At 45.9% G+C, this 27,600-nt stretch overlaps 1 protein-coding gene and 1 long non-coding RNA gene across 2 annotated transcripts in view; one reads left to right on the forward strand and one right to left on the reverse strand.

Moving 5' to 3' along the window:
- Positions 1-23,075, reverse strand: part of fbxo41 (F-box protein 41) — a 46,044-nt gene extending 22,969 nt beyond the window's left edge. Inside the window, 2 exon segments of the mRNA XM_077015629.1 lie at positions 10,695-11,721; positions 22,782-23,075. Of these exon segments, the coding sequence (XP_076871744.1) occupies positions 10,695-11,434 (740 nt within the window). The 5' untranslated portion in view covers positions 11,435-11,721; positions 22,782-23,075.
- On the forward strand, positions 8,093-10,379 carry LOC143522015 (uncharacterized). The gene is made up of 3 exons (XR_013132898.1): positions 8,093-8,153; positions 9,910-9,984; positions 10,360-10,379. It is a non-coding gene; the product is annotated as an uncharacterized LOC143522015 (long non-coding RNA).
- Positions 23,076-27,600: the final 4,525 nt, after the last annotated feature.

Here is a 27,600-nt window from a genome sequence, read left to right on the forward strand (position 1 = left end):
GTGTGTGTGTGGTTTGTGAAGAGAGAGAAGTCATTGCTTTTTAAGGCCTGCCATATCTCTCAGGACTCAGAGTGTGAAATGTGTTTGTGTGTGTGTGTGTGTGTGTGTGTGTGTGTGTGTGTGTGTGTGTGTTTGTGTTTGTGTGTGTGTGTGTGTGTGTGTGTGTGTGTGTGTGTGTGTGTGTGTGTGTGTGAAGGTGGGAGTGTTCACAAGCCTGGCAGCGTTTTCTGTGGTTTTTCTGTATTTGTGGAGGCACAGTTGAAAAGATCAGTCTCTCCTCTGACACCAAACTGTGATAGCAAACGTGATTGACATACACACGCATACCTGCTCACAAAACACACACACAGTCCACTGCTCGTATCTCACACGGACATCAAGGACATTAACAGAAAGGCTCAGAAATATAAAACTCTTTTTCACAAAAACACACTTTATATTTCTCAAAGGAAACAGAAATAACAGCTCAGCAGTACTCGGTTTTGGACCCCCAAGATAATCCTCACAGCTCCACCAAACAAAAAAAAACCCCTAACAACTCCCACCCTGCGCGCTATCAAACATGATCTTCAGAACTCCATCAGATTTAATTCCAAACTAATTAACACTCAACAACGAATTCTTAAAGTGCCACTTTATCAGAAAGAAATCTGACTATGAACACTCCAACTAACAGTGTGCATATTATGGGTGAAAGACTGAAGCAAATTGAATTGGAGAGAGACGCTAATGAATCTTTGTTGTAAGATTGAACAGTGCCACACAGCAGGAATAGCAGACATATTGACTACATGTCTCCATATCCGTAAGGATTTCAAATACAGACCTTAAAGAGAAACCAGTGTGGAAAGAGTTTGCAACAGCAGGCAATCCTGCTGAGAATAAGTTGAGTGTTGGGATATAGTGTAGACGAAGTTTAGGGAAGCCATTGCTCTGTGTAGACAGGAGGCAGGAGGGTCCAGGGGCAAAGCAACCACCAGCTGCCTGACGTTGGTGCCTCTGTGCTGGGAAGTGAGAGGAAACAAGGCCCCTACAGCTGGAACAGGCATTCAGACCTGGGACCTTCAGGTAAAACTGCCTGCTGCAGTGTGTATAGACACACACACACACACACACACACACACACACACACACACACACACACACACACACACACACACACACACACACCAATTCCCTAAATATTAGCAAGCTCTCTCACACTACAACACAAACTGAAACACTTCACCACTACAGAGGTTTGCTCAGACTGATGCTAACTATAAACAAGCAAGACTGTAAACAAGCACAACCACACTTCCCACTGAACCGTGAGGAGAAATGACACTGGGATCTGCTCACACGCACACACCAGAACCCAGCAGCTATGGGACCCGATCAATAGGACTAAGATCAATTATGGCATCTGTAGGGTACAAATATACAATACCAATCAATAGAGAAGATTTAGTCCTGCTTTTCCAGTCTTAATCTCATGAAGCATAATCTGTAGAGTAATCTAAAGCTGATAAGGCGTGTTTCTCATTCCATCTCAGGGAATTCTCTCCTGCCTCCGCCTGAGGGTTACACATGTGGAGTCGAGAGTTGACGAGAAAAGACGCCGGATTCAAATGGACGTGGAATTTGACAACGTGGCAGGGATAACGACTGTGCCAACACGTTTCTTAATGTTACTTCAGCGGCAGTGAGCCGTGGAGGGATTCCGGAACATTCCCGTGTGCGGGGCTCACGCCGGCTCTGTGGATGCCAACTGAGTGCACGTGAGACGGCAATGAGCTGGAAGAGTGGAAAGGGGAGGGGCGTAATCCCTCTGGCTCCGCCCCTCCCCTCCCCTCCATCTTCCTCTGGTCTCCCCACCAGTTTCTCTCCCTCTCTTTGGCGGTTTGAGTCTACCTTCTCCGCACACTCGGGGTGAAGAGTATCACACCGATGTAGCACAGCCACTGCTGGGCAGTGAGGTAACAGAGAAAGACAGACTGAGAGAGAGAGAGAGAGAGAGAGTTAGAAGAGAAATACAGATACAGAGATACAGAGAGAACGTGAGAGAAAGAGACGTGATGGCAGCACACCCATACAGGGCGTGGAACACACTGTAGATTTCACTTCCCAGCTGCTAGCCACCATTTCTCCGTACTTCCTGTGACAGCATGCGGGCTGAGACGGTATCTCCTACTGTTTCTATTAATTAAAACACCCCCAAAGGAGTGCTGGCATTCCCAGCGAAAATCAACACACCCGCTCTGGGCAACAGGATTACAAATGAGATGACTAGCATCATGCCTCATTTCCGTTGACATCTATGTACTCAAATGTGGAAGGTGAAGCATTGTGGGAAAGTTCGAGCTTTGTCAATCCTGTCTGGTGTTCCAGTCAGCCACAGGGCACCGTGGGAGTTGTAGTCATTGTGTGGTTCCCAGCCACTAGCACACCTTCCTGCCTCCTTTGTAGTGGCTTCGGGCACTAATTGCTAATTTAGCTAAGCTAAATGCTAAGCTAAATGCTAATAGCATTAGTAAGAAAGAGGTGACACAGTTTTGCAGCAAAGTGCTTTTCAGTTCCTAAGTAGATGGACTAAGTAAATGGCGAGATAACATGGCAAATTCTTGCTGCAAAAGCATACAGCAGTGAGGCGGAGTGGGGAGGGAAATGCAGGAGTGAGCTGGAGTGGGGAGGGAAGTGCAGGAGTGAGCTGGAGTGGGGAGGGAAGTGCAGGAGTGAGCTGGAGTGAGCAGAACCCACAGTCCCACTGTTGCCAACTCCTCAGTAAGGAAAGTCGTTATTGGTTGTCCTAAAAGTCGCTAGAAGTCGCTAAATGACGTCATCACCTAATTTGCATAATACATGTTTTTGAAGCTGTAAAGGAATAACGTTGGGAGAGAAGAAAATGAGTAAAAAACACCCTAAATATGTTAGAACTACAAATGAACAACATCTGCTACCTTTGAAATAGGCAGTCACTTCTCAAAAGAACTACATGACTTTAATGCTTTGTATAAATAATTTTTACGTAAATTACATAAATCGTTTTTTTTGCTGTGTTGTTAAATGTTAGTATATGAGTAGCAGTTAGCAGGAACTAGTTGGCATAGAAATCAACCTTACAATACAGGCAGTATGCCCATGTATTATCTCCAATACATGGCTTCAGCCAGCCTTTAAATTCAGGATTTGATTCCCACTCTTTCCTGTATTTTTGAGAATAGAGTTTAGATTGAGACATGATGAGCAAGTTAGCTAGATGTTAAGCTTTCACAGAGACGCACTGTGGACGAGTCGAGTGACCGGCTACGTGGTGAATGAGGTGAAGAATGACTGAGACTGTGTTAAATTCAGTGATTTCTTTTCGTGTCTCACTGAAGATTAAAGCATTTATATTTACATCCCCCGTCGCCGGCAGCTTTGGGCATGCGCAGTTCATTTGCAGTGTGGACGTGGAGCGGTGAGGGTCTGCTCTGAGTGTGCGACTGCACTGAGTGTTGTGGGGCTCACAGCAGCACCCGCTGGGGCTCACGGCCCACAGGACAGCAACTGAAGAGAGTGTTTGTTCAGAGTCGCCAAAAGTCTCCAATAACACCACAAAAAGTCGCTAGATTTGTTGCTAGTCGCTTTTTACTACAAAAAGTCGCTAGAGGGTCTGAAAAGTCGCTAAATATAGCGACAAAGTCGCTAATTTGGTAACAATTTACCAAATTGTTACATGAAACGGAAGGGGCAAAGAACAGACATAACCAATCTACACATCGAAAAAATGAGAGATGAAGCCGGAATGTTCTTGCACTGCACTGTATTTAATTTGTGTGTTGGATCAACTATTTGGAATTTAAAAACACATTTTTTTGTCTCTTTAACATGTAGTGATTCCAGTAAAGGTGAATTGGGATTGATTAGCACACTCACGGTGGGCTGATCAGTGGTAAACACAGAAGTGCACAGCTGTCTGCTGGGACAGCATTACACCCTCCTACTGCACGCTAGTGCTGAGAAGGCAGGAATAGGTAGAACTCTTATGATGCAAACAGGAGGAATGAATGGGAGGAGAAGGTGTGTGTCTGTCGGGCATGGAAACAACGACGCAGGATGTAGTCGCAAAGCAACCACCTGAAAACTGAAAATGCTCTGAATGCTAATGAGAAGACAAGAGATACATGATTTAAGTGAGATTAATGGCGGGTGTGTGCACTCGTGTGTGTGTGTGTGTGTGTGTGTGTGTGTGTGTGTGTGTGTGTGTGTGTGTGAGAGAGAGAGAGAGAGAGAGAGAGAGAGAGAGAGAGAGAGAGAGAGAGAGAGAGAGAGAGAGAGAGAGAGAGAGAGAGAGAGAGAATAGAGGGGATAGAGTGCCACTCGAATGTCCCAAAATCTGTGGCTATAAATTTGCTGTTTTCATCACACTGGATTAGCTTTTACCAGTGTATGGGTGCATGTCTGTGTGTGTGTTTGAGTGTGTGTGTGTGTGTGTGTGTGTGTGTGTGTGTGTGTGTGTGTAAGAGAGAGACAAGAGAGAGAAAGAGATCACACTGGCTTAGCTATTACCACAGTGTCATGAATGTTAATGATTCGCTCTTATGCTTGTAGCAAAACAGCACTGCACCACAAATCACAGCCCCCCCCCCCCCCCCCCCCCCCCCAGTTCAACAGGCTCCAGGTTTTATTTAACAAGACTGAGTAAATGAACCTACAGAGTGCAGTGGACAGGAGGGAGAGTGCTGGGTGCGTCTGTGCTGGAGCGGAGGCCCCGGGGCGGGGGCCAAGGGCCCCGGCTGCAGACGGATGAGAACACACAGTAGCACAGACAGACAGGAGCAGGGAAGAGTTCACCCAGGGAACCAGGGTCCTGCTCACAAACACCTGGTGGAAAAGCTCCAATCCGAACACAGAGCATGGCAAATAGATGTTTACACACACACACACACACACACACACACACACACACACACACACACACACACACACACACACACACACACACACACACGGTCTTAAACCAAGCTTGCTGCTAGGATAGCAGTGGTCATTAGACATTGCACTTTATAATTAGGCTAGGCACAGTCTCCATCTGTTCACATACAGAAAACTGACACCTTAAAAACACAACTGCAGGATGACCAATGAGGCAAAAGCAGTCATCCCAGACGCAAAAAACAAACAATTTCTTGTGTGTAATCACCTAGAGGCAAATTGACTTTAGTTAAAAAAGCCATAGCCATCAACTCGAAATGGGTTCAATGCTCAAGGTTCAAAGGTGATAGAGATGAGAGTGTTAAATAAGAGGTATAGAAGATAGAGGGGACTTTTGAGATGCGTTCATTGACTTCCATTTTAAAGCTCTCCACTCCACAGTTGTGCATGACTGGCCTCTCAAGAAAGCCACAACCCAGCAGTGGTGGACAGTAACGAAGTAAATGTAATTCATAACTGTACTTAAGTAACATTTCCATGTATCTGTACTTTACTCAAGTACTTTTATTTGGTAAGAGATTATACTTTTACTTCACTACATTTTAAAGCGAAACTTTTTACTTTTCACTTCGTTAAATTTACAGAAACATCTCATTCCTTTTTTATTTTTAAATCAACGCTTAATAAAATACCGAAAGGTCAAAGTGTACCGTATCACAGACTATAACCAATCAGCCCTCAGTAAGAGATTAAGATTTGTATGCTAATTGGCTGAGGATCTGACATGGCTGCAACAGATGGCTTCCCCCAACACCCCTGGCCTTATTTAGCTGAATTGTTTGAATTCCTCGAAAAGAAAAATTATTCGTATTCCTTCAAGTGTCTCCTCTGAATTCTGAAGAACACATTGCGGTCATCATTTATGAACTTGTGTCAAACTTGAAAAAACACATCGAAGTAAGTTCGCCATTAGATGAGTACTACCAGCAGGGTGGTTTATATACCATGGTTAATAATATCACATCGAAATACACCACTTTTTTAACAGATGCTTTTATCCAAAGCAATGTGCTAGTACCCAAATTGCAATCTGTGGAGATGCTAAGCGACAGTTTAACACAGGAGACTCCCACATCAAACGTTAAAGCTGGGACATATACACGCGAATTTGGCCAAGCAAAGCAAACTTCGCAATTCATTCCTATGAGGGAGGCGAAGGCAAGCAAATATGAGCGAAGCGAAGCTAAATTATTAAAATTATTATTATAATAATTATTATTAATTATTCGGCCAAGTTTAATATTATGAGTTCAGTTGGTTGGGCTGCACACAGTTCTAGCTCTACGTGCTAAGCTTCCCTGTCCCGCCATGTGGTGGACAACGTATAACCTCTTCATATACTGTATCGCCTCTTCAAAACTTAGGTAATGTTTCATCAAATGTAATGTTTATAGTGAATGATTTATCAGTTGTGTTTTTATTGATTTTCATCAGTTGTGATGTTGTTTGTTATTTGTTATTCGTTTTTTGACAACCGAAATAAATGAAAAATAAAATAATGAAACTTGAATGAATGCTTTTTGTGTTGTTGCTTCAAAAGCACTTTGTCTTACTTAAATATAATATAGTTTTGAGTATTTTGTGTTTGCTAGGCAAATGTAAGGCACTGTTTCGTTGTTCACTTGTTGATCGAGTAGTCCTAGGGGTTTTGATGTGACGCTAAGAAAAAAAAAGTTTTTACTTTTAATACTTAAGTATTTTTGAAGGCAGAAACTTTTGTACTTTTACTTAAGTAAAAAATTGAGGTGAATACTTTTACTTGAGTAATATACAATGCAATGTAACTGTACTTTTACTCAAATACATAATTGCTGTACTTCGTCCACCACTGCAACCCAGCAGCACGTGCAAAGCCAGCTGCGGGTCAACATTGACCGTGCCACTGCGACCCGGTACTGTTCATCCATACCCTCCACCACACCCATGAGTTCTGGACGGGCCGTCTGAAAACTGGAAGTGCCGGTGAAATAATATGGTGGAAGCGATTGTGCAGGGAGGAATGTGTGGCAGTGATGTGTGCTGCCAGGACCAGGAAACAGGAGAAACCATGACAGGGTCTCTGAGAAACTGCTCCGTGGTGCACAGACCAAGTCACAATACTGCACGAGGCATCTTTGAGAGGGGTGTTTACATATAGAGGCAGCCAAAATAGGGGCCTTCTTAGGAATCTCTCACTCTTTAAAGTACGTTTTATCACGATATGGAAATAGTAACACAATCTCACTGGACGCAGCAGGAATGGTTAAGGATTTCCCCTGTGGCTGAGAGAAGCAGTCCATGAGAAACTTCTCACGCCTCTAATCCAATCACACCAGCAGAAGACTGATGGGACTCTCTTCCAACCTTAATAATACTGAAGAATTACATGGGGAGATAGGAGATAAGAGGGGAGAGAGGAGGGGAGGAGAGGAGAGGGGAGGGGAGGGGAGGAGAGGAGAGGAGAGAAGAGGAGAGAAGAGGAGAGGAGAGGAGAGGAGAGGAGGGAGGTGAGGAGAGGGGAGGGGAGGAGAGGAGAGAAGAGGAGAGGTGAGGAGAGGGGAGGAGAGAAGAGGAGAGAAGAGGGAAGGGGAGGAGAGGAGAGAAGAGGGGAGGAGAGAACAGAAGAGGAGAGGGGAGGGGAGGAGAGAAGAGGAGAGAGGGGAGGAGGGGTTTGCCAAACCTTCTGCAGACACTAACTGCATGCACTTAGAAGACACTGGAGACGCTCCCTGTCTCAAGGGCCTGGCTGTTTGACTAGCCATATGTCTTCCACCACAGTCACTCTAATGACATTATCAAACCCCCTGCCCTGCCACGGTTCCACTTCCCTTAAGAGCAAACTGTCTGGAAGGAGACCGCCTCTGCATTTAGACACCTCTGAACACCTAACAAGACATCATGTTCAAGCATGCTCCATTGGCTTGGATAATGTGGTACCATCAGCAAATCCACTAAAATGTTGTTGTCACTGCTGGCTTCCTCCTGGCGTCTCTGTTGCCCTGGTTATCTGTCTTGTGTCTTTGCTCTGGTTGGTTCTTCCCCTCGTTCCAGTCTCCGCCCCTTATTAGTCCCAGCTGTCCCTGGTTACTCCTCGTTTGTATATAAACTGTGATTTCAGGCTATTGTTGTTAGCCATTGTTTGAATGAATGACTGAACGTATGAATGAACACTGCGTCAGTTTGTGTTCCAAGCCTCTGTGAGTTCCCTGCAGTCTGTAGTAAGTGTTTGTATTTCAACTTTCTTCTTAGTTTTGTCACGTTCATTGTTTCTCATTTCCTGGTTCTTGTGTTATTGTGTCTTTGCTTGTAGTGTTTCTGGATACCTTAGGCCTTGGTTCTATGACCTCAAACTGACCCCGTCTGTGGATTTGCCCATAATGCATCATGTATGTGTGTGTGGACCAAGTTGTGAGTAGGTCTTTCCTGTGCATGGAGAGACCCTAGCATGGTAAATAGAGACAGATACAGCACCACAAAGCAGCGTCATGGCATCAAAATGGAGTTGGATTAGAGCATCCACAACCTTCAGTCGCCAGCCCATAGCTCCCATATGAGCTTAAGTCGAGCCCCATGCTTTAGGCCTGCTGTGGGGGCCACTGGGCGAATCGTGGGGAGGGCAGGGAGGTCACTGCACAGCGTCGGTTTACTTCCCACAAAACCCTCGGGCCACACTGAACAATGGTCGGCTAACGTGAGTCTTAGGACACCAGAGCAGACCACAGAACTGCAGTAACTAATGTGCAGAAGCAGCTGAAAATCACTCTCCATTTCAGGGAGAGGGAGAGAGAGAGAGAGGTGTGGTGAGGGCCATCTGCATAATCGAATAAATCCCATTGCATTGGCAGGGATGATCTACTAGCAGTACGTGTGAAGCTGAGTTTCTTTACTATAGAAATTAAAAGCCTGGCGGAGGTGACTTTCCAACATAGGGCAAGAGACAGAAGTGACGGAGCAATAAACTGCAGCTGTTTATCACACACTAAACGGCTGATTCTAGAACAGCTAACACTCCCGACAGTTCCCACAACACATTACTACCATTCAATCACGCTGAGAATGGTGGAGGACCAGGAAACCTGCGCAAGGCTGTTTCCCCACAGTGCCGATGAAGCTCCTGCTGTGGGTTACATAGAGCAGACCTCCCCCCAAACGCAGACCTCCCCCCAAACGCAGACCTTCTCCCCAAACGCAGACCTTCCCTGACATGAACAATATCAGCCTCCAGATCGATCCTGGTGGACACACAGGAAATGCAGCTTTGTTCACAGTGAGAACATCTTTCCTACCAAATGATCCTATTAGACCGTAGATCCCATGCATTACGTAATATCAGAAGTCTTATGTAATAACATCTGCAGTGCTGCTGAAAAGGAAATATACTGCTTTGTCCTGCTCCAGCACAGAGAGAATTTCTGATGTGGCAAGCAAGCCATCAGTCGTGCATAACTCACGATTATCACAACGGGTAAATTAAACCTGAAAATAGGCCTTCATTTGTTATTCTGGGAACCTGGTCATGGGGGATGAAGTTGAAAGGAAGTAGAGAAAAAGTGCCACAATCTTTAGTCATTTCTGCTGAGAGGTGGCGGCTGCCAGACCACCTGGGCCCAAGCTGTCTGCAGTCGTCAGTAACCACAGTGACCCATGGACCTGGAACATCCACTAGCAAATAATACTCACCTAGTTCTGAACGCTACACACACAGCAGACAAGCATGAATAAACACGCACATACTACACATGTACTCACACACACAGAGACACCCACACCCATCAGTGTAAACCTTTTTCTCATGTGCGCGCGCGCACACACCCACACACCCACACACCCACACACACACACACACACACACACACACACACACACACACTGTCTGGTACACATCTTCATCAGCAGTGTTCCTGTGGTGTTAATGTATTTAAGGACCTTGGTTGCAGTGACACAAGACCACAAGACTTTATCATTTCTACACAGCTGGAGACTACACGTCCATGTTAAAAGCTCTGAGATGATGCAGTGTGCAGTGTTGCTGCCGGTGGCGGTTAAAAGGTGAGATGACTCACACATCACTTTCCTCCGAACCAGATCTTCTCCGATCCAAACGAGGAAGGAGCAGGGAGACACTTAAGAGGGGAGTGTTTAAGTGGAGTAGAAAGCAGACCAAAGTCTTGTGTGCCACAGACAGCGAGGCAGTGTGGCGTGTGTGTAGGGCAGACTCCACTGTCTGGCTCGGTGCTTAGCTAGCAGAGGTTTGCTGATGTTTATTTATAAATGTAGCCTGACTTGCACAAGTGAATCTTACCTTAAGGTCAAAGGGGAGCATATCTGCTTCTTGTATAATTAAGTATGCTTTCTGCTATATGAACTGGTCTGTATGAACTTCTCTACCAAACTCTATATGAAAATGAAAATCTGTCATTACAGACGGTCACCCAAAGTAAGGATCAAGATGTAGGGACATTTTTTGTTGTTTTTACACCTTGCTTTGATTTTATTTGACATTTTCTCCCAAAACCTCTGGAGTTTTCCTTTTGTAAACTAAAATATTGTCATTTATGAACAGTAATGTGTATCCATCACCAACTGATAATATTTTATGAGGAATGATGATGATTCAAGTAACTGAACATAAAAATTGATGGTTCACTGATAGCTTTACAAAAACAGACACTCAAACTCACAGTTCTGAACATTCCAGAACATTCCAGAACATTCACAACATTCACAACATTCAGAACATTCCATAACCTGCAACTTACTGCTGCTTGTGCGAGAGCTCCTGCTCCTTGTTGACCAGGTCCTGCTTCAGGCTGGCCAGCATCTCCACGGAGACGTCAACCTGGCGCGACAGCTCCGTGGCCTTGTCCTCCAGGTCCTGCTTCTCCTGGCCGAGTCTCTCGCTCTCCTGCTTGGCCTTGTCCAGCTCCGAGCTCTTCCTCTCCAGCTCCGCCTGCAGGCGACCCACGCGCGCAGCGATCTTCTGCTCCACCTCCTCCGACAGCTTCTCCAGCCGCTCGTCCAGTTCCAGGCGCTCGAAGGCCCGGGCCTTGAGGCGCGCCAGGCCTTCCTCGTAGGCCGCTTCCACCGCGCTGGCCGCCACGTTGGCGGCCACGGCCACCGCGTTGCTGCCGGAGGCCGTGATGGCGGCGGTGGGGGCGCTGGGGTCCGCCGAGCTCATGGCTTTCTTCATGAAAATCTCGCCCAGGGGGAACTCTACATTGGGCAGGTAGCAGGCGGCGGTGGGCGCGGGGGCGAGGCTGAGGTCGTCGCCCGGGCAGGGCAGCTCGCGGTAGGGGAAGCGCGTCTCCGCTGCCAGAGCGTTGTCGGCCACTAGGGGGAGCAGCGCGGCGGCGTCGCACACGCTGTTGGACTTGGACAGCACGTAGAGGGTCTCGTAGGTGTGGTTGTACTCCAGATGGGCGCGCAGCGACGACAAGCTCCGGAAGCGCTTGTGCTCTCCGCAGCGAGGACAGCGGTACGGGAGGTCCAGAGAGGCCATGCCGCGCTCCCGCGGCTGGCCAGCGGGGGGCGACGGGCTCAGGCCGCCGGGCGCCGCCCTGAGCAGGCGGCCGCGCGGGCTGGACACCGGAGAGCGCTGCTCATCGCAGGTTCGCACGCAGGTCACCACGGCGCGAGAAAACCACTGTGGCTCAAGCACGAAATGGGAGACTCACATAACACCTTCCAGTTCAGCACAATGCCCGCTGTTGCGGGACGGCCCTCTTCGACAGCTGCTCTCCTGCGAGACTCCTCTCTTGTTCGTCAGGCTGGCCACTACCGTCAGGCCTGAAATCACAACAGCAGCAAAAGCAAAACAGTCAGCTTTGTTCGTTACATTTTACTGCATCCATTCAACTGAAAACGCAGAGCAGAAAAGCCTAAGAAATCTCTTCCACGAAGACACACGAGGCACTGGTCTGTAACGCGTAATTCACGACATTTCTGTCTCAATCAGCATCCCGTTTAACAGAGGGTATGAAGGCACACTGGGACAGTGGGTCTTGGTGAAGATTATGATCATGCACAAGAAGATTAGCAGCTGTGCTACGCCTGTGCGCTCCAATCGAATCGTAGAGGTGAGACCGCCGACACACTACACATGTGCTTGTCTTGATTACAGGCTCCAAGGCTGCGTTCACTGATCGAAGCCACCAGGAAAGGCTCTCGAAGGCATTCTCGGGCATGGCTTTTTATTAAAGCATAGACTACATTACCCACAAATCACTAACCCGCTACACGTCAGTGGCCTACCAATGGCTTTCAACTTTCGTTTCACACTTTCATTAGCATCCTTTCATTAGCATCGTTGCAGTTACTGAATAATTCACGGGGGTTCCAGAATAAAATACCTTAAGATTAATAATAAATAACATGCCAGGGGTTTATGAGGTTAACAGGGATATGATGTGTTTGCTTCAGAATAAGCTACATCATTACATGGTATCGACCGAAACACGGTACTAAAGACACATTTAGAAAATGGACAACCTTCCAGCCACCCCACCCTTTTACCCCCTCAGTCTCAGTGGGTACCATTAGTGGCTATACTTGCCCTGCTGGCCCCACCCTCCATCCGCAGGGCTTTGCTACCCATCAGTCTGTACAGGTTCAATATTATGGCCAAGAGGCGCTGCTCTGAAAGGATCTAGCGGTTCTCTGTGCCGTCTGCCAATCAGCACCCAGAAGTCTTGGCGATGACTAGGCTGTATCCAAGTGGTGCCTGATTGGGCAATTTGTCTTAGAGTGACACGCCCCATTCCAAATTCAATAGACACAGCAAGTGTGGATTTAATTAATGGACTGTGTGTCTGTAGATTGATAATGGTGGCAAAGAAGGGGCCATGTGGGATAGCGTAGAATAAACAAGGGCAGGAACGTACAAGAAATAAAGGGAATGAGGCTGTTTAGTTTATTAAACCAGCTTGTTACAGTTTAATAAGTTAAAGTTAGAATGTGAATATAATTTCCCAAAGGGTTAAAGCTGCAGTATGAAATTATGTGTATTTGTGGCATGGAAATGGAAAATGGAAAAAAGCTGCATTACTGAGTCCAGAGGAAAAATATCTGCAAAAATGTAGTGTCCTATTACTGCGAGTCTGTAAAGCATGACATATCCATAAAAAAGTCACTGCTGTCTGCCACCTTTTTTGGACCATGTCAGACATCTTCACGCTCACATATTCAACAAGAAGCACACGCTTCATGGACTTGTTACCTGAGTAACATCGGTGAAATCATAGGTCATTGTGCATCACCCGTGGTCAAAGCAAAGAAACTTGGAAGAGAACAGAGCTGGCAAGCTCAAAGAAAGAGCGCCAAGCTTGAGCTACGACCAAAATAAACATCCTTTTCGGAGGTGACAACAGTTCCATGAGCTGAAGGAGCTCAGGAGTTACGCTGAGTAGGGTGTTTTATTGCTGAATAAGTAAGTTATGTCCGTGTCTTGCAAGCTATATACCGAAAATAGCCAGCCAGATTATTACTGTTGTGAAATTTAATGTTGCCCTTGTAATGTAATGTATCCTTGTAATTGTGTAGGTGTTTTAGCAATATAGCTAAAGTTTTCTGGCTAATTCACAAATATTAGCCGATTTCTTTAATAACGGTGTCTGTTTTGTTTCTGCATTCTTTCATGTTCAACAAATCAGGCTAGCTGATATACTCAGATCAATTTCAGTGTCACCATCATTGTGTCAACAATGCTATACATTATATGCACTCTTCACATAACATGCATAAAAAGTAAAATAATTTTCTTGTAACCATCAAGTTTATGTTTTGGGCTTGAATTAAAATATCTAAAAACACATAGTTAATGTTTGCTAACTTGCTAAATTATACTGATGTTTCTTGGGGTCACATTGGGCTACTGGCTCAAGTTAGGTTAGGAAAATATGTTACCAACTCCTACCAGAAGAGCAAATAGCTAATATCAAACCAACGAATATTCAGTACACTCTCCTAGCTTAGGATACTGATAACAGTCAACAACAAAGACTGTCAGATATACATACGTTTTAGCTAGTACTCTGTGAACTTTATTTTCATACAGTTCTCAGGAAATATCTTAACATTACGATGAGGATATGATATGGATATGATAACAGGATCTGCTAACAGTAACAGTAACAGTAAATAATTCCCTTACGTTCTCAGAGGACATTTCCATCACCAAGTTCAAAACTCCTTCAATATGAATGCACTCGCAATCATCAAATAAATCTACTCAGGGTAGCAGAATGCAGCACAAAATTTTCCTTTTGCACATTTCATGCTTCTACCATAATTCCCCTTGTACAGAATAGTGCAGCTTTAATATACATGGCACTTTTGATGCAAACATTCACGTGCAATCAGTGCTCACCAATTAAACCAAACAAATCTATTTCTTTTCATCTCATCATCATATCTGTTTAAGTTATTGTAGTGTTGCAGTGACAAAGAGCACCAGGTGTCTCTCAATGTCACAGTAAAGTCACATTTATTTATATGGTGCTTTTTACAAATTGCTTTAGTCAGCACTATCTCAACCACCACAGTACGGTGACTACATTACTGCAGCTGCTACAGTTCCGGTGTAATCGATATTGTGATCTCTCTTCCCACCATGCATGAAAAACACCCCAAGATTCTTATACTCCTCCACTCTGAGGAGGTTCTCATCTCCTACCCAGAAGGCACCTGCATTCCTTCCCCAGGAGGTAACCATGGCCACCGACTCGGTGCTGATCCACATAATGACTGTTTCACTCTCAGGTGCAAACCGCTCATGCTATAGACATCCATACGAGGAAACTACAGGGCTGACATCATTCGCAAATAGCAGCGACGCAACCCCGCCTTCTATAGAAGCCGTCCTATCTCTGCTCTCCTTGTTCTCCTGTCCATGAATGTCATTATTAGAAGTGGAGATGAGACCCACTCTTGAACCCCCATCCCAGCTGCTCAGTCCGGCATCGCTGTTCCCAAGATCCATGGTACACATGGTACACGTCAGCCCAGACAGCTCCCAGAATCTAGTGCCTACAGCAATTCTAGAAGCTTCTAATCCATCTCTTGTGCCTAGCCACTGCAGAGATTTACAAATGAATTTTAATCTGACCCACCTGGTAGTCTCTGGTCCTACCACCATAGCAGGCATGTTTCTCAGGTAAAGAAGTTCGTCGTTGTTCTTTACAACACCTGTGAATATTCTCTGTCATGTTCACACCTTCACCACCCTTGAAAAATGCCTTCTGAGCTGTCAAAATGTTCTCAAGAACGTCTCTGAGGCTGTCCGAAAATCTTTCTCTCCAAATCCCCTCCCGCATATGCAGCTTCCAAAGCCACAACCTTTTTTCGGACTCCAGTACCCATCCATTAAATCAGGAGTTCCTTGATCCAGCAAAGCCCGGACAGCCCCCTTCTTCTAATTGGCGGCGTCCTTCGCCACTAGTGTGCTCCACCGGGTTCTTGGGAATGCTACAACCACAGGTACTGATAAGCTTTTGGCTGCAGTTATGTGCAGTTGCCTCCACAGTGGACAACTTGAACAGGGTCCACTCAGACTGCGTGTCCCCCACCTCCTCCAGAACAGGCGAGGAGGGGGACATTTGTTACCAGTGCAGTTACCACATTCTGCAAGGGTGAATGTTGAGGACTAAGGGATCAGGGTTGAGCAAACTCTCTATGGACAAGGTCACATTTACATTTATGGCATTTGGCAGACGCCCTTATCCAGAGCGACTTACATTTTTATCTCATTTTTTATACAAGTGAGCAATTGAGGGTTAATGGCCTTGTTCAGGGGCACCTCACTCATGGCCTCAGGTCTGGGGATCGAACCCACGACCCTCCGGTCACAAGACCAGTTTCCTAACCACCAGGCCATGACTGCCCTATTGGCTCACTGTTGGTCACATAGCCTGTGATATGGCCTTTTGCAAAGTAGCAATAAACTTGCTGCTTCTCAAACGACTTCCACAGGCCAAACCCAACAGCTGTATCAGTGGTCAGGGCCCATCGTGTCTCAAACTTTAAATATTGTTTCAGGTCCTCTTGCTCCTATATAGCTTAACACTATAAAGAAGAATGTGGGGCAGAGCATGTAGTTTTGCATGTAGATCTACGTCACCCAAACCCAGAGGTGTCAATTCCAGGTTCAGAAAGTAAAAGTCCTCACCAGGATTTTGCTCAGGCTTCCTGGATTGTGTTGATTCCACTCATGAGCAAAATCCTGGTGAGGACTTTTACTTTCTGAACCTGGAATTGACACCTCTGCCCAAACCCCACCCAAAGAGCAATGCCGTTTGAAATTGGTGAAAGTGTAGGAATACTTGAATCAAAAGACACGGTCTGTTAATCTGAGTTGACTAATGTATAACTGGGGGAAGATGTCAGACCGTGAGCTGTGTGAAATAAGTCACAGTGGGACCTGGTGCAGTCTGAGACTCTTGCTGCATCTCCACAAACTGGCAGCATCAGGTGAGGTGACCTGGATCTGAAAATAGTGTGGTGTAGGTGTCTGCATCACACGCCTCAATCAGTCAGAAATGAGACAGCTACAGTCTTTTTAGCTGGAATGTAGAAGACGTACTCATCTGGCAGATAGATGCAAACAACCAGACACACACACACACACACACACACACACACACACACACACACATACAATGAAGACCAGCATGCTTGCAATTAGTCAATCCGCTTACCAGTCAGCAGCAAATCACTACAGAAATTGCATAATAAAATCAATTTGAGTACAATGTTATGTCGAAATCCCCTTAGGAGACGTAATTACAACTCGGCACATTGCGTCCTGTCAATCACCTGTGATGCAAAGCATCACCGCCCTGGGATGACGCCTCAGACAGTCACTTCCAGCGTTCAGGAGGCAGTTCACCATACTCAGACTCCATTTCCTCCATTAGTCTGAGCATAAGCACTGGCCAGGTCTAGCAGGGCAGGGTGTCCACGAACCGTCCAACCCGACGGCCGAGCACACGAGACGGGAGGTAAAAAAAAATCCCTCCCTCCCTCACTTCCAAAATGGAAAACAGAGCGGGAGAAAAGGAGAGGATGTGAGAACACTCATTCACACACGCCTCGAAACCAAGGCCGCATCTGGTGCTATTGGCACTCGGTATAAGGTCTGGTTACCATAGAGACATTTCCTCCCCCACACAAATGCATAAATGGGATCTTAATTCTGAGCTACGGTGGTGGGTCAGGATCGGGCCTCGTGATGGCCAGCGAGAGGCAGCGGCAGGGAGGGAGCGGACCCGTGGGCCTCCTCCGCCAGGAAACCCACCGCCCAGGACCCCTTACCTGGAGGCTTGGGTGTGGTCCTTTGATGGGACAGCATTTGTAAATCATTCATTCATTCGTTCATTCATTCGTTTGTTCATTCATGTTATTGTTCTTTGTATGAACCCACTGTCATGCTGAATCGTTGGCCCCACACAACCCCTCTCCTTTAAAGGCTTGAAAGGTTGAATTGGCGCAAACGCAATCTGATGCTGGAATGAGATGTCGGGTTTGGAGTTTTTGAAAGTACTCCAAAATGTCCTGGAGTGTTCTGTCTCCGCGAGGCCTTGTTTAAAACAAGCAGTTAAAACTGACACATCATTAAGATTGGGTCAATGACCAGTGGTGATGAAAACACACAGTGCCACACTGAATTGGGTGTCCGAGACACTCAGGGGGTTGGGAGGGTTGGGGGGGGGGGGGGGGGGGGGTTGTATTCAATTAGAATGCGTATGGCTGCTTTGAGGGTCAGGCGAGCGGTCGGCAGCCCACACCTGTGCAGCCTGGTGCTGATGCTACCGCCACCATGGAGATGGACGTCTGCCGTTGCCATGGATACTGAACGCAGAGCAGGTCAAAGACAGGAATCAGTAAAATGTCTGAGTCACTGGTGGGAGGCTGCAGTGTAGGGTCCCAGGATAGGAGTGGGAAACGGCACGGACAGGATGGACGAACAAAGAGAGGTGAGCTGTGGGTGGAGGAGGAGGAGAGAGGGAGGCCTGGGACACAACGGACAAGTGACAAAGGCAGAGGCACACTCCAGCCTGCAAGGCACAAGGCAGCGATGAGACTTCACCAGACTCTTGGGTCTGCCCTACAGGCTCTTGGCCTGCCTTCCAGGCTACCTCGGTCTGCCAACCAGGCTACCTTGGTCTGCCCACCAGGCTACCTCATTCTGCCCACCAGGCTACCTCGGTCTGCCCACCAGGCTACCTCGGTCTGCCCACCAGGCTACCTCGGTCTGCCCACCAGCCTACCTCGGTCTGCCCACCAGGCTACCTCATTCTGCCCACCAGGCTACCTCGGTCTGCCCACCAGCCTACCTCGGTCTGCCCACCAGGCTACCTCATTCTGCCCACCAGGCTACCTCGGTCTGCCCACCAGGCTACCTCGGTCTTCCCACCATCTCCCAGCCATTCCTGCATTTGTATTACGTGCTCAGCCGGCGCACCATTTACGAAGGCTCCACGCGTACCACAAGCATTCTGTTTAATTAGACCGCAGGGGACGAGGGCTTCACACAGAGCCAGCCTATCACAGCTGCTTCTGTAAAGAGATGCGATCTTTCCTTCTCCCAGGCATTGCCACACAGCCCTGGAGATGGTGTGACACACCAGCAAGAGGCTTTTACCTTCTGCAGCTGTGAATAGCACAAAATAGGGTAGGGAAGGAAATAGGGTAGGGAATAGGGCCCTCTCCCACTGATCTGAGATCAGTTCATCAGTTTAGCAATAACTAAAGGAATGTTCCAACATTCCTGTACTTAGATAAAAAAAAAAAAAACACAGACAAATCACTGACATGAAACACACTTATCATGAAGGCCTAAGGGTATTTCACAAATAAACACTTATGTGAAATGTATCATTTTTAATGAACACTTTCATGAATTATTAATTTAAAGGTATGTGTCAATTAAGTTAGAAATATGCATAATTCATACTATCATTCATTCCACATAGCTTCTGGCCTACTGCCCTTCTGCTCCAAGTAATCGAGCTTGTGATTCATGGTGCATGGACCCTGCTAAACACCCAAGAGAGCTGAAGTGAACAGCCCGTCTCCTTCTGTGCCACCACAGCATCTGTAAAACTGACAGAACTCAATAAGACAGCCCTCTGTGTCATCCTGACACATTATTGACAGATCAAAATACGCATTACTTTAGGCACACTGAGTAGTTATTCCCAATAAAGTGCAACATGCACTCAGTATATGTATCATTAAATTATTGTCTGCAATATCGACCATAGACACACTAGACAGACATCCTGTTTAAAACAATGCATTAACATGTTCAAATCTTCTCAGTGTTCAAAATTCTACCCACTTACCCTCAGTACTGGGTATGGCAGCCATCTCAGTAAAATACTGATAGGACTCCCATACCCAAAGATTATGCTATCGATCAGAGGACTTTCCACTGAACATACTATCTCCAATTACACACAACTTATGCCATACAACCATACTGCCTGCAATAAAACTCCTGTAGTTCTCTGAAACATCTTACTCCCGAAAGCTTAGAGCAGGAGCTTTCGAGGCAGTGTCTATGCACGTCAAACTCACGCCTGCCCACAGAACGCATTCAGAAGGAATATTTATTCTGCAGGGACTGACATGTACTTGTCTAAAGTAATATCGTTCATTACACTGCAGTAACTGCGAAATCGGTTAAAACAACGTATCAAAATCTACAGATACTAAAAGGTGACAGAGTGTGAAGAAAAATTCTGTGAAAAGGCTGTGAAAAATTCAAATAAATGCTCAGCATCTCTGGTCCACCTGAAATGCATCACAAAAAATAATCTGTGCTTCCAAGGCCCATTCTAGAATAATAGTTCTAGAATAAAAGTTTCATGGTGTTTGCCATACCCTGACACTCAAACCATACCAACTACGATACATCCCTGACACTGACAAAGTCATAATTCAAAAAGACGGACACAAATCAACCAATACAAAACAACGATCAAACTATAAATCAGACACTTCCCTCTCTATCTCTCTCTCTCTCTCTCTCTCTCTCTCTCTCTCTCTCTCTCTACTTAACATGTGCATATATGAGCATCAACAATAAGAAAGTTGGCAATTATTCCTCTTCTGTTTTCTAAGAGGAAAAAGCTTTCAACATAGATTTCCTTGATTATTTGTTTAACTTCTTCATTTCAGACCTGCTGGTTACCTCAGCTGGGTGGCTGTTTTATGAATATTTAATCACAGGTGGAAATTTCCAGTAAAAAATAGTATGAACAATGAAGAGAATGTTTCTAGTTAGCTGGCAGGTCAGACTCTTCCGGGAGGATTTTAAGATTTAATTATAGATTCATCCACTATATTACAGGACAGCAGATTGAAATACTGCATCCTGACACTGCTCCGCTTTTGTAGAAACCTTCCTTAATGTCCTGAACCTTTGAGGAAGAATTAAAGACATACAGATTGAAATATTTCTATGGAATAACTAGGACTGTTGCCTGTATCCAGTCCAGAAGAGGTACAGCATGTGCAAACATGTTAACAGTAAAACTACAGGACCCAAATGATGAAAGCTTCCTTGTGTATCACTCCATTTCGTGCGAGAATTGCAATTATATCTACGCAGAACACACAGAATTCATCAATGCAGACACAATCCATGGACGCTGCTGAAACTAATGTTATGCTACACACATCTTGAATTGAACACATTAGTTGACTTTCCTCCTATAGTTTCAGAAGCCCGTACTGGTGTCGGAGATGTTTCGTGCTGCACCACAATGGTCGGCCTTGACACTTATTATTAGGATCACCTACGCGTCATATGCACCTGGTATATGTAACGTGAGAGTCTACAACCCATGTGTTGTCGTGTGCAATTCAGTCTAGCTTATAACCACAGAAACGCCGTTAGCTGGATATATTTTGGTGCCGTTCACTAGTAAAAACCAGCTCAAAATGGTCAGTCCTGTCCTGAGAGTGGTGCGCTACCTAAATAACACCCAGTCAGTCACTCCTGTGACCAGAGTATGACCAACTCTGTTTGGCAACACAGAAGCCAGGGCCTGCAACATGAACTTACAACGGACACCTAAATGATGTAACAAGTAATCTCAGTTGTGTCTTAATCATGCAATATTGACTACAACACAAAGTCAATTAACTGCAGGAACATTCATTTCATAGACTTGTGGATTTCATAGACTTGTGGTAACAGTGGACCAGTGCTGTCATTGATCACATCGATTCAATCAGGAATGATTGGTAAAGGTGAAAGAGAAAAGGAATATAGACACGTAATAATAGCGGCAGGCACGAAGTCGATGATAAATGTCTGGCATTGTTGTATAAGACATGTCTGATATTATTGTAAATAACATAATCTCTGATTGCAGTGCTGTGGTAACAGAAATGCCTGGTAACTGAAAAGATGTTCTAGGGATCAATGAAAAATCTACAGCCTCGCCTCTCTCTTTCTCTCTCTCTCTCTCTCTCTCTCTCTCTCTCTCTCTCTCTCTCTCTCTCTCTCTCTCTCTCTCTCTTTCTTTCTTTCTTTCTTCACGCGAGCACGCGTTTGGGGAATTTAGCCCGTCATCCACAAAGAGGGAAACTGATATCCATCTCTTCACGCGGTCATTTTACTGCCGTGTCAACTAATCGAAAGTCCTGAATGTAAGGCAAAGGCGGCATTTCTTAAACCTTTCGTAAATCCAGTGGACGGAAGTTTTGCTGCAGACACCTTTCAAAAACTCCTTTAGTGACTTACACGTGTCTCGCCACAACAGCTCCGCCTTCAGTGTCCAAAAGGGTTAAGAGATGTCCATCTATCATCTATCATCAGGGTTTTTACTAGGACTTCAGTGTGTCTCATTAATAGGTAGCCTCGACATTGTAATGGTATGTGGGCATGGGATTTCAACCAGACTCCTAATGCTTCAGCCAGAATCATGTCACCATAACGAAGTAACACATCTCCCCATTTCCTGAACTGTTGCAGGTGACAGAACCTTGTTACGACCGTACCGGGCAGGTTTAAACCCAATCTACAGTTCTTACAGAACAGCCGTTCAGGCACGAGTGGACCAACATGGAGCAAATTATTATTATTTTGCTTATGAATGAATTGGCTTGAAACACAAGTTTCAGAATTCACGAGAGTGTAATACGGTAAAATGAGTACGTAGTTATGAGGTTGAATACACCCAGCATTATTCTCATTACTGTAAAGGAAAGGGGAAATCACGTCCACGGTCCGGTTATGCCAGCCTTCTGCATGTGGACCAACAGCAAGAGGTGAATGGGCTCTTAAATCAAGGTACACAGCACACACTGTAAATACTCCGCCATCCTGCCCGACCGGTACCCCAGGGACGCTGTGGAGAGGCCAGTGACATTGTCCATATCCCTTCATCATTCGCCCTCGCAGATTACTGCATGCACCCGATACCGCTGATCAAAATCAACGCATGTTTACAGCGTGAGAGCAAAACGAGCACGTCCCCTAAAACCCAAACCAGGCCATTTGTACCGAAGGTCCACGAACGTGAGCAGGCGTAGCGCGTGCGGTTTTGTCAGAACCATTATAGCGATACAGCTTTAACAACATTACAATCGAATCAACGATCATTACACCGCCCCAGCTGTATGATCTCTCTGTGCATCCCTGCCAGGATGATGCCAGCCGGGTTTACACCATTCCCCCCGAACCCTGCCAGGCTGGGTCTCCAACACCCCGTCGCCTTCATCGCGTGCTAAAAGCAGGCAGCGCTGTACTTGACGTGCTAAATGCACACACGCCATTTTCACTCGCTACCCAGAAGGGGAAAAAATCATGTATGTGTGTCGGAAACGGCGCTGCTCACCTCGTAGTTTCTCCCCGTTCTCCTCCCGTGCCAAGCAGCACTGACGTCACGCGCTCCGCTCTGCAGCAGAATACGGAGCGCGAGCCTCTAGCACGGAGTCGCGCGGGCAGGCGGAGGGGCGTGATGCTGCAACGAGTCCAACGTGCATCCGTCTGACAGCCCGTGGTCCGGTTCGGATTCGGATACTGGGAAAACACGGACGTAAACGTTCAGATGTAACGGACCGTGAGCGCGTGAAACAGCGATAAAGTTCTCACCAAGGCTAACAGGGAAGATTCAACTTCTGAATGGCCTGCGTTTATTTTTGTATGTTTTTTTCTGACGGAGATTAGGTCACGGTTGTTATTTATTCACAATAAGCTCTTGAACGGCTATTAGGATGCTGGTACAGCCTTCATACACGTCATCAGATCCAGCATCTCACTGAGATCTCACTGAGCATCTCCTGAATTCTCAAGGTCCTCGGCTACACAAAGCCACTAGACCCATGGAAATTATTGATATAAGTAGCGGTTTAGTTTAAATAAATAACCTAAATAAATAAGCTTTGTTTAGCTGAGCAATGCTTTTTCCCCTCTAAAGTGGCTCATTTGCTTTTTTATAATAGAGTTTTGCAACTTCAAGTAGAAAACGCCAAAGTGACGTCCAGGTATGTTCAAGACGGAGAATAGCGGCATCTTGTGGTTGGAATTTAAAAGTGCATGTAAATGACGATTGTCTTTCAATTGGATATAATGGTTGAAGAAAGAAATTATGTAACGGTGTATACTCATGCCTTCTGAATGCTAAATAATAACTGTAAAAATATGCCCGGTATCCATGCTTATTGTCCATTATTCAGCATCCGTCGTCCTGAAGAAGTTTTGATCCAAGGCACAATCCAACTGTTACATTCACAATTCCGTAAATACTCAAGCTCCTGCTAAGAGACCAACATCCTTCTAGATCCGCTTTGTACTGAGTTCATTTTTATTTCGGATCATTTAGTTATTGGATCAAGGATTCTTGCTTAATCTTAATAAATGTAGCTTACCGCCAGCTAACAAAATGCAGAGCAATGCTTTTCCCCCAAACAGGATTAACTGAAAAACACTTTCCCAGTACAGTATTTAATGGAGTAAATGAACTGGTTTCTGTGTGTAGTTGGCAGTACGTTTTCTCCTGACTATACGCTCACTACGCACTACGTAGGCCCCCGTGTGAGTGTGTTAAAGCGAAAGTAAAGCGAGACGATGCCGCACGCGCACACAGACAAACCACGTGTCCCACCCACTCCGACATCCCCAAACTAAGCACTTTTTTTGCTTTTTGGTTGGTGAGCATAACAGATGTTTATTCTTAAGCGAAGAAAGGTAGGAGAACAGTAATGGAGAATCAGGTGCAACTGTCACAAAATGGCCACGTTGTTCAGGTAGGAGACCTCTTATCAAAACTCCAGGCCAGTCTGACCGGACTCAAGCTGCCCTGCATAAATCAGGCCGCCCCACGCGTCTGCGCCATACATTACAACGATGTTAATTCGCTATCACTGTGAATCCTTCCCATGGTTATTCTAGCTACAGAAACCCACACTGACTACTGAATAATATGCTAACCATCGCCACATCTGACATTTTTCCTTTCAGCCAGTTCTACACCTGCCAGTCCTTTGCATGACATTAGTCATGTTTCCTTAGAGCTGAAAAAAGAACCATACACACACACACACCCCTCCACACTTTTTTATTCTGATGTATCAAAAGTGACAGCCCTACTATAGGGTAATTGCTATCCTATCAAACCCTTTTGTGCTTTGATTGGCTCCATTTGAGACATGCGTTGCTTTTTCACTCGCTCCTTTCCTCACAAACGCTCATAGCGGATATTATTAGGCACCGTTTGCTTAGCAACCATAACATGTGCCTGACATTTTCACAACGTAGTCATTTCCATAAAAGAAAATGACCAAGATGAGCAGGTAGAGGGGGTAAAACCATGAATGGGGATCAGACGCAAAGTATATCACAAAATCAGCCAAATACCATGTCAACACATCACAACTGCTAGTTGGAAGGTGATATAAGTGTGAATCTATAAAAGCCACTCTAAATAAACCACCGCCTGTAAGCTAGGCTGGCTGGCGTTTCCTCCCTGCAGGCGTTGTAACAATATTCTTACCAACAGGGGGCAGCAAAAGATAAATCTACCGTGTGCAGGAAGCCATCTGTACTACATTAGCACTGTCAGCAGTGACGGGCCCCATGTTGGATCATGTGAAGAAGGCTTAATGTGAATACACCTTTTTATCCCGTGTGCAACAAAGCTCTTATGCTGTGGTTGCATTCAGGATTTGCAGACACTGTTTTCTCAGAATAATCTGTGTCTCTGGTTGTATGTCATGGGCATCTGAGCATTGAAATCGGATGAAAATGCAGTGTGTTTAACTTACAGTATGCCCAACTGATCTTAACAGCACAAAGGGCCGAGAAGGGGTCATTCAGATCGGTGTTACACACATATATATATATAAATACGAATGCACAAAAATACCATAGATTCAGACATACAGTTCTTTATGTTCATAAGTTAAAACACAGTGTAGATTAAAGGTAGATAAAAGGTATGGGTGGGTGGTGTGTGTGTGTGTGTGTGTGTGTGTGTACACAATATGTACTAAACAAAGATGAAGTGTGCACAAAATCTCCATTCACCAATGTACAATGTCTTTAGAGCCTCTGTGCACGTTATCACTGACGCTGCAGAGAAGTAACTGCAGCCATGTTGCACGAGGAACTCAACCCATCCACAGACTAAAACACCCCCAGCTGATCCAGCCGAGATCTGCGTAATGAATTGAAGCAATGAATTTAATTAGACGAAGTGATTATCAAAAGCCTTCCTGATAGATCGTTTGTGGAAAATTTAATAAAAACCAACAGAAATGCAACTTGAACGGACTAAAACGCTTTAAGAGGTAATTAATCTCAGCGAGTAGATAGAATACACAGTCATCCAACACCGGGTGAACAGCGTGGTGCAGCCTGGCACCCTGAACGCGTATCCCTCCCTGCACGCACAACCAGCACTGGCAGTACCCGGGTCCTACAGGCGCACATTCCTGTTCCACTGCACGACAGAGTTCCGCTGTTTGAGCGCGTCCACTTTTAAAGTGGGTCGTCGGCAAACGGGCCGCGGCGTCACAAATGGCTGCGGCTGGCCTTGCGCGCGCGACTTTTGCACCGCGCTTTGCGGTCGCTTGTTCCGCGTGCAACGCAAGCGAGGTTCTGTGAAATACCTTTAAGCAACGACACGCGGCAGAAATCAGAAATCCATTAATGACACGCCGCCGATGTATGTATGAGACATGACAATAATACAGACCTCGGCATTCTTAGATTGAGCCAGAGACGTTGCCATAGTAACAGAGTATGTCTTGTCAAGTATGGCTCTTGTGTGTGTGTGTGTGTGTGTGTGTGTGTGTGTGTGTGTGTGTGTGTGTGTGTGTGTGTGCGTGTGCGTGTGCGTGTGTGCGTGTGTGTTTTCACTGGAACTTATTTGGGCTTTCAGAGTAGGTATGACAACAGGCTATTGAGTTGTTGCATCGATTTGCATGTTAATAGATTTAACAGCCCTGGTATGTTAATTTAGCCCCTGGCAAGAGGTCTCATCAAAATGCTGTCATATTGCCTGAATTAAGATATATATAGAAGCTTTTATGTAAATGGTGAGGGATACTTGTAAACTAAATATAGGGGCATTTCGAGCAAAAAGCCGCTGGGTTTCAGCGGTAGAGAAGGCCGCTGGGTTTCAGCGGTAGAGAAGGCCCGCTGTTGTTCTGTTGCGGGTCCGTTGGATGTAGGATTGCACACTGCTCTTCACCGCCGGTGCTAAAACTCGAAAGTGTGCATATGAGCGTTCCAGCGATCAGTGACAGCCCACTGTAGCTGACGTTCGTAACCCGAGAGCGTTTGAAATCCCAGTCAGGATGTCGACAGAAATATAGCCTTTGGCCTTGTGCTTGTGTATTGTGCCGGCAGCGCATTGCAGCCCTATTCAGTGGCGAAGCCACATATAGCTCGACCTGCTCTTCTTCTATACAGCCCTTTTATACCAGGCGTGTGTCTCTTTACACATGCAACGGCACACGAGACTCTCATGTTGCACAGATGTACTGTCTAAGTGTTTGAACTCGCTAGACCCCTGCATGCACACCCCCCCCCCCCCCCCCCCCCCCATTTCCACCTCCCTCCCTGGGCGTAATGAGGGTGTTTGGTGTGAGGTGAGACAGGAAAGTAATAAGGAGGTGATGCTCAGACCATGCGAAAGGCCTGCAGCACATCTGGGCCTGATCTTGCCCCTCACCAGAGCCAAAATGGAGTAAGGAGGACCACTGCGCCAAAGGCGTCTAAAAAAGTGCCTTGTGTCAGAGGAATACAGTCACAGGCTGTTAAAACCGTTTGAGTATTAGACCATTTATAAGACTGTGAGTGTTAGGCCATTTCTAAGACTATTAATACTGTGTAATTGGCAATCTGTAATACAGGTCAAAAAGGCTTGGAACTGCTCTCAGATCTGCCAGTGAATTGTTAAAGGAAGTGATGAGAGAGCGCACATCTGATGAATTAAACCTGTACGTTTAAGCATGTGCGTTTCCAAGTACGTTTTCCTATGGACAAGGGAAGATGGGCGTAACAAGTGGGTGATAATAAAAGGAGACGTGGTGGACATGGCCTGTCTTCATTTGTCCCTGTAGGAGACCCAGACACCGATGAGGTCATCAGCGACCCGTGAGGTAATCCAGGAGCAGGAGTGACTGCAGGCTGGATGCTCCTGACAGGCC

The sequence above is a fragment of the Brachyhypopomus gauderio genome, chromosome 1 (genome assembly GCF_052324685.1).
Source record: "Brachyhypopomus gauderio isolate BG-103 chromosome 1, BGAUD_0.2, whole genome shotgun sequence".
Taxonomy (NCBI): Eukaryota; Metazoa; Chordata; class Actinopteri; order Gymnotiformes; family Hypopomidae; genus Brachyhypopomus; species Brachyhypopomus gauderio.